This window comes from Haliaeetus leucocephalus, unplaced genomic scaffold (genome assembly GCF_000737465.1).
Source record: "Haliaeetus leucocephalus isolate CR32 unplaced genomic scaffold, Haliaeetus_leucocephalus-4.0 Scaffold1, whole genome shotgun sequence".
NCBI lineage: Eukaryota > Metazoa > Chordata > Aves > Accipitriformes > Accipitridae > Haliaeetus > Haliaeetus leucocephalus.
In genome coordinates, this window is record NW_010972437.1 from 7,941,446 (window position 1) to 7,949,945 (window position 8,500).

The 8,500-nt window shown below is 42.3% G+C and overlaps 1 protein-coding gene across 1 annotated transcript in view; it reads left to right on the forward strand.

Moving 5' to 3' along the window:
* Positions 1–8,498, forward strand: part of NEUROD1 (neuronal differentiation 1) — an 11,534-nt gene extending 3,036 nt beyond the window's left edge. The window contains exon 2 of the mRNA XM_010569263.1: positions 8,217–8,498. Within this exon, the coding sequence (XP_010567565.1) occupies positions 8,217–8,498 (282 nt within the window). The remainder of the gene's footprint in view (positions 1–8,216) is intronic.
* Positions 8,499–8,500: the final 2 nt, after the last annotated feature.

The following is an 8,500-nucleotide window of genomic DNA, read 5'->3' on the forward strand; positions in this document are numbered from 1 at the left end:
GGCCGCCTCGTCCCGCCGCACCGGCGGGGCTCCCCGCGCCCGGCCGGCACCCACACACCGGGAAAGCGCCGCTTCGGCCCCGGCTCGGCCTCGCCGGCAGCAGGTGCTCCTTCCCCCCGCAAGCCCGCTCTGGGTCCGGCGCTACCGATTCGCCGCCCCCCTCTCTTCCCAGGCGCGAAACGTGTGTTTCTTTAATCTTCGCTGGCTGCTCGGGGGTTTGAGGAAAGCGGGGACAGCACCTGCGGGAGAGCCGTTCTCCTAACGACCGGGAACGATTATCAACAGGTCTTTGCCTCCGACCCTCAGACTTAGGACGCTCCCCGAAATACCTTGCGTGAACCTGTCACAAAGCGGAGGTATTTCGTAAATATTTCACTTAAGTCCACCAGAAGTGAACAGGCTCTCCGGTGGATGAGGGCGTTTTTTCCCGAGAAACCAAGCTACTACTCACGTCTATTTTAAAAGGCGTTTATAGCTACGGAAATCCAACGCGTAAGCGCTGCAAACCTGTCTTGGTACTGCAGCACCCTCACGGCCGGGCTTTCGTGCTAAAAACACGCTGAAAATTAATTGCGTCGCCGGCTGATGCATTTTGCAGCATCTCCCAGCGTTTTGCCCGAGCCGACAGCTCCGCGCTCCAGAACTGTTGCTGCGTCTGAAAAGGAAGAAAGCAAAAGGCAACTTTTCAAGCATCCCATTAACCTTCCCAGTCAGTGGCAACACGGCTAAACATACCCTAGATAATATGGAGGGGGGGGTCGGGTGACAATTTTTCAGATAAAATTGAAAAAGCTCACCAAGGCTTGCTCGCCTTTTGGTTATGCACCTTCTTAAACATAAGGATTCTTCTAGTCAGTCAAGGGGCAACTCACATGCCACCATCTTTTATTCAAAGGCAGGCACAGATGTTCCTTCTGCAGGGGAGGTTTTAATTTATGAAAATGATATTGTTTATGCATGAATGCACTCTGCATAACACACAGTACTTCCATCTGATGAGAGAAATACCACAGAACCAGTGCCAATGTCAGGAACATATTCTGCAAATTTAGTCGCTTAAATGTTTAATGAATATTTGGAAGGCATTTCCAAACCACAAGAAACCTTTTCAATTACCTTTTCTTTTTCCACAGTTAATAACAAAATTCAACTCCTCTAGCCAATGTAATTTACTTAAAAGATCTACCTAAGCTATCTAAACATTTGCTACTCTGATACTTTAGAGAAAATAATATTTTAATGTTATGAGCTACCTAATAAGGAAAATTAATTAGGCATTTTGGTAACTAGAGGCTCCATTTTACAAATCACTTGTGAGTTTTGTTATTTCAATTAGTTTAGGGGTTTTTTTCCCCCCCACCCTTATAAAATATTGGAGGTGTGTGTGTGTGTGTGTGTGTGTGTGTGTCCCTTTGCTGCTGCTTCTGATGCCTCCATGATATTTATTTTTCTTACTGGTAGTATCAAGCCAAATCTTGAAATATCTGCTCATGACTCCCACAGGAAGGCCGATCAAGGTCTCTTTCAAAGGAAAGAATTACTCACACTGTTCCTCTCCCATGAACATATCGCTAATTAACTAAGGCTATAGTGGGATTATCTAAATTCCGCTTGCGGAGGAAACTCTGGGGTTGAGTCATACCCACACACGTACTGGGTCATCCAGCACAGGCCTAGGACTCTTATTTTTATGGCTTGTTGGGACCAGTGGCCTTTCCCTTCTTTATGCCGTACTTCTGACAGCAGAAATTGTTCTGCCACCGGAGCCTGCTTGAGAAGACCCCAGTGAAATCTCTGCAGGTACAGTGCAGGAGTAACAGTCACAACTTGCAGCTTCTCCCTTCTCGGTTTTCTGATGCAACAGAAGAGGGTCTGGAGGTGGTGGACCCGTTGTTGCCTGTGATACAGCTGAGGCCTCAGTTATAGCAGAGGGATCTGAAATGGTGGAATTCCAGGTTACATCCACAAGATGTCTGAGAGACTGAAGCCTCAGGTTTTACCTAGCCTGAAATGAAGAATGTGCCTGAATATCATCAGACTTCGGCCCAGTGCCTTCAGGAGGACTCCCCAAGGGAAGAGAAGCAGATTCAAGGAAAACCAAGATTCCTGAATTCACCAGAAGACAGAGCATTGCTTTCTCTGGAAGATACTGTTCCAGGATTTTAATAAACTAATATTAAAAAGCAATATACAGTTCCAAATGTAATAGGAATTAATAGAAATAATTTTAAACTAAGTCTTGAGAGCAAGTAAAACCAATCTTTTCTGTCATCTGCAACAGTAAAAATCCTTGCAGTTTCAGTGTTTTAACTGATCAAACCTGGATCCACCATGACCTTCACAATTGCTTTTGACATATTAAAAATATAATGACTCTTTTTTTAAAAAACAACACAGTACTTCTGTACAAAGAACCATCTTGTCAAATAGTTTGAGAAATTACAGAGTTAAATTCCATTCTTTTGTTTATATATAAGTATCTAAAGATAAAAACACAAACAAAAGCCACTCAGTTCTCACTCATTCCTATTGAGGAAGAACTCACAGAAGTGAAACTTGGAGTTCTGCCTGGTGGTATATCAGGGAAAATATGCAGAAATTGGTCTTTGTTTTTATTGACCAAGATGGGTTGTATGGTAATTATTTCAGAAATTATAAATGGTCTACACTCTTTCCTTAGCTGAAAATCCCATATTACAAGAAATCCTTGAAAACCATAGTACATGAATACATGTCAAAACAGTGAGCTGAAGATCTACAAATAGACTGTTATTTAAATATGTACATAAGTGTTTTTTAAATAATTCATATATGTATTTAACAAACTGTCAGAAGCTATGCTATACAAAATTAAAACTGACAGTGCTCCCAAAGCATTCTCTCAAGTATTTAGGTTGCCTAAAGGGTATGTAAAACATAGAATATCAGCCCCGGCTTTCAGTTTCCTTGCTTGTAGTAGTTTGCAGCATAGACTTAACTGCATTTTGCATGACACAAGGTAGAAGCAACTAAGATTTACACTATTTGCCAACATTTTGGGGACAGAACAATAGAAAACAAGATTCAGAGTAAAACTTTATTGCCTTAAAAAGATAGCATATCAACCTTAATGCAAAAAAAAAAAAAAATGTCCTCTGATCAACACATTCTCTTTTTATATTCCTTCCCATTACCACATTCTCCTCTATTGTTCTGATTAAGATAATTTTCAGCTCGTGGTGGTCTTAGGAATGTCTTCAACTTCAGACTCCATCCTTGCAGTTTCTTATTTCTGCATAATAATTTCACTTATTCTTGTTCTCTTTGCAGAGATTTGCCCATCTCCACAACTTCAGACTTCCTTTTCCTTACCTGCTCTTCTTTCTTTCTTTTTTTAATGCTTTCCTTCTCCTTTTCAGACATCTAGAAAGATGTATAGTAATAGTAATGCTCTCTTCTACAGACGATTGGTGCCATTTTTCTTCAGAATAACTTATGACTTCACTTAGTGTGTAAAAAATTTGGTGTTCTGCTTAATGTCTGTCCTTTGAAGCCAAGGTAAACCAACACAACAGAGCTGAATTAACATTGAGAGCTATAAAATATTCTTTTCTACAGTAGCAGCGTAAGAAGGCAACATACTTAGGGAGAGCTAATATTTGGGAATGAACAGCTGAAGTGTAACTGACTACACACTAAACCTTCTTTGTATAAACAGACACTGTAGCCAGAAAAACATACAAGCCAAGGGTATGCTGCCAATTTCAAAATTCAGGTTTCTCCAGAAGCAAATCTCTCCTAGCCACTGAAACAAGCCAACTACTAGAAACATACAGTTGAATCCTTCAGACTGGGCATAAAGTATTTTCCTCACAGCATCCCCTCATCTCTTCTTGTCTTAATTCCTGCTCCGTAACTTCAGCATCACATTATCCATGAATCAAAAACTGGCCTTCACATTTCTTGCCTACTCACTTCGTTGCATTTTTCTACCCATTTTTCTTGAGGTGAAAGAATTCATTTTCCAATGGTGTGCTCTACCTGCTCTCTTTCCTTCTGTAAACACTAGCTGTACTTCCCTCACTTGCTATTTCTGCCAGAGGTTGCCCTACCTCTTCTCTTTCTTCACATCACAAGGTTCTTCTGGAAAAGACTTCCGAGACTCCCACCACTTCTTAGCATCTAGACAGCAGGAGAGGATTTCCTTCATGAGAGAGAAACAGTTAGTTAAGGAGAGGTTAGCTCATCTCCTTGTTTCATACTACATCTTGTGCAGGCCCAGAGGATGATCCCCCCTCCTAGTTCATCTGCCTGTGCTCAGGGTCAGCACCCTGGCATGGAGCAACATCTCCCGTGGGTCCAGACTGCTGAGAGCAAGCTCTAAGAAACCACAAGGGGAATCTCCCCTCCCTCACGCAGAGAACTGTGTTTAAGAAGAGGTTCTTGCCCCTGGTATCTGCCTTCATGATATTGCAGCCATGCCTATGCCAGACCCTAACCTGCAGACTTGGACTTGATATCCTTGCTTGACCTTGGACCTGCCTTGACGGTATAGACTTCCCTGGTGGCTACTGGGCTAGCACTGACACTGGTTACTGTCACCAGACCTGACCCTGACCTGCTGATTCTGCTTTTCAGTTTCATATTGGACCTACCTCATTGCAACGGGTTTGTCTGGCTATCCGGACTCTTGACTGAACTTGGCTACACGCAGCTCTACTCACCTTTGTCAGGTGTGTGGGGCCTCACCTGACTTATGATCACTCTCAGCTCCACTCCCTTTATAAAGCAGCCTGCCCTTACTCCTCCTTGACATTCCTCCTCTTGCACTTCTGGCTGCTGGGGCCATGAGGCCACTACCAAGCCTTAAACACCCTGACCAGCCTCAGCTGCAACGCACCCCCTGCCCCCCCCCCTCCAACCCTGCCCAAGGGCCTGGAGCTTTATCTAAGCTCAGCCTGGGGCTACTAGTCCTTCCTTTAGAGGTACTGTGGGGTGCTGGTCTCTGGTTCAGCTACGGCCCTGAGCGGGCTACAGGCCCTGCTGACCCAGATCTGCAAACTGACATTCTGTCCCAGCCTCAGCCCTGCCTCATCACTATGGATTGCCTGATGATTTGGATTCTTGGGGGATCCTAACACCCTCCCCTGGACTTCTTTGTTCAGGTACTGCCAGGTGGGCCTTGGCCAGAAAGGCTCCTGCTTTGCTAGCCCTGGGGTCCCCCTTGGCTCCCTGGCTCTTAGGGAGCAGCTGGCCCTTGCTGTACCCTGACAATGGTTTGGCTTCCTTTCCTCGTGTGCCCCCTGCCCTCTTTTTGCCCCTTCCACTTTACTTGAACTATTTGTTTAAAACAAACAAACAAACAAAGATATTAAGACAAGTTCTAAGGCAGCTCCACAGGCTCTCCAGGTAAGTGAAATGGAGTAACAGAGTAACCTGGGATTCGGACTATAAAACACAGCACAAAACTCTTCTGTGGGCTCAGTTGTATGAATTTTTTTTATTCCTGGTATACTGTAAGAATGCATGCTGTCCATATTTATCACCAGAAAAAGAGAATAGCTATTTCTTGTAGAGAACTGCTGATGAACTGCTGTCCTTGTGCACTGCATATTTAGTCACCCTTAAACTGAAGGAGGTACATTAAATTCAAAGACAAAGACCTACTTTATGCATGGAAAACATCAAATATTTACAAATATTCAAATACTACTTTTGGAGGCTACCTGAAGAGCTGCAAAATTTAATTTGAAGGATTTTTATAAAAAATGTCCTTCAACTTACCCCTTATTCAGAGGTGAATAGGACTTCTTTATGTTCATGTATCTATAGCCGCTGAATCAAAATACACATGAGAGAACAGGAAAGTAAAACACATCTTAGCTGCTTTGCGTGACTTGCAATGCCTTCTACGTCATGCCTATTCCTCATGCAGCATCCTATATTTCTAGATGTCCCTTGATCATTCTGCCATCCCAAGTACCTGTGTGCTCCACTTCCAAATTCTGGCTATGATCAAAGATGTAGAAGAAATCAAGGCCGCTCCATGTAGGTCCAGTGCTCTTACTATTTGGCTGCTTACTATACGATTTCTGCTACACATTTACTGTTTGTCTTGTGTGTCTCTTTTTTTTTCTCTAACATAGAAACATCACACAGGATACAACATGAGATCAATACACCCAACCCTTCTTACAAGAAAGGACAAGGAAGTTCTATGTGTGAGATTTCCAGACATCCAGACATAGTCTGGAAAATGGATAAAATTATATCGCTGGACTATTCCATGTTTTTTGAAATTCAGTGTGCAAATCTGAAAGTTGTGATATTTAAAAAAAAGTCTATTAGAGTAGACTTGCTTAGAATATTGGCTTCTCCCCCCACCCCTGGAAAAAGTGTCTGTCTCAGACTTAGAAAGAATTGTGGGGATTGAGAATTGGTGAACAGTAGCAAACTAAGAGTGAAGAGACTTGTATGTTCCTCCTATGTTTTTTGTTACTATATACAGTTCTCTTACTATTTTATGTTTTTATCTCTACATTTTAGTATCATCTTAACTGTTACTGATTTAGTACGCCTTTCAAGTAATGTCAATAAAAGGGTGTTAGAAGTTTTAATAACATCAGTTGAAGGGTACTACAAGTCCCTTAGGAACTGTAATAGTCTTCCACTGATGGTACTGAAAATAGTATTATTTTATGGTTCTGAGACAGTTATCGGCTTATCCTTGCCTGTACCTTATGAGAAATTATCTGGTGACAATATTTAATATACATAGATGGGATAGGCTAATAAATGGTCCCAGAAACAAATACAAATGACTGCAGGGGATTATAAAGGGCATACAGCCTCAAAATTGATTCAACTATATCCAGTTTCATGTTGCGCTTTATCTTCTAGTTAATGATTTAGCTTTCCTTCTGAATGACATCAATGCAAACACATTAAAGATCACCGATGTCAAATAACAGACACAAGTTTAATTGGTTCCTTTACTGTTGTACCAGAATGATAAAGTGTTTGTTTGGCTCACAGTTTTTCCTGCCTTGTCACTCAGTTATCTTTAAGCAAAAGAATGTATTTTGCACAAAACTTCCACAGTTTACACATAATTTCAATTATTTACACTTTATTTTATCTGATTACTCTGCCATGAAGATATTTATATTCCAACAAAGAAGATCTAGGGGACAAAAAATATTGACACAATTAGAGTCAGAATAAGACTATTGATGCTAACAGCTTTAAGCAAGCAGAAACTTTACATGGTCATGTTATGATTCAAAAAGGCAAACTGGCGAGGACCACATTTCGGTGAAAGCTGTATCAATGGCTCGATGCAAATTGAAAAGCACTTAGAGGTTGCATATTTAACAAATATTCAGAGCCTTCTTTAAACGTGGCAAAGTAATAGGTGGAAATAAGCTGTACCATAGTGACTTTTAAAATGTGTCTTAAAACGGTCTTCTCAGCTACATAATTATCAGCTTGGTACAGGTTTTATGGAACTATAAAGGAAGGCAGCTTAACAGTCATGGAATCATGTATCATCTCATGGACTCTCGGCTGGTTTGATTGCAGACAACCAGATTTCCTAACCTGTAACAGCATTTCTCTTCTAGGGAGACAAATGTCACAGGAATAGCCTTGGATATTTTGACATGCAGTTTGAACTGTAATATCAATCTGCAAAAGGCAATATTTTTCATTTACTGATTTATTTCTCAGAGGGACATTGTATATTTGTCTTATTACAAATACTAAAGATAAAATTACTAAACTGCTCGTTTAAAAATGTCCTTTTCACGCACTGCTAAGCCACCATGGCATTATACGACTCGGAACTAAAAAGCCCTTGCTGTTTTCCTTCAAGTTAAGCCCTTACAGGCTCAGGAGCACCTTACAAACTGGAGTTGATGCCGGAGGCCTAATGTGATTGTCATCAGTGAATCTTACAGCACCTGTGAGTAAAGCTGTCACACCTCCAAAGAGGCAAATCTATCATTTACAGAGCAGGAGCAAAGTGGTGGTCTCCCGCCTCTGCATTTAAGCTTTGAGGGGGAGGGATGACGATGCAGCCTTCTGGGTGCGCTTTCTGCACTGGCCCGCTTGATACAGAATCTAGTGTTGTGCGAGTTTGTGTCGGATTCTGAGTCAGCGTGTTCCACAATCGTTACGAAGGGTATGTAAAATTGCGATACCTCCACCCAGGTTTACGATAACGCTCTGTTTTGCAGCACGAACGTCAGCGTGGTTTTTATCTTAAGTCTAAGCCCCAGGCACAACCCGTGAAAGACTCGACCTTTTTAGTACGAAAGGGCTCCTCCAACTTGGTGTCACACTTCTCTAAAGCGAAGCAACAGCCGCATTGTATTACGGTGGTAGAAAAGCAGAAGACACGGGGGACTCCGCCAACGACAGTGAATTTCCTCAGCCGGAGCATTCCTGCGCTGCTCTCCTTGGGGAAGCGAGCGTCGCTCAGGAGAGCACGGCCCGTCAGGAGCCGGGCTGCCTCTTGACC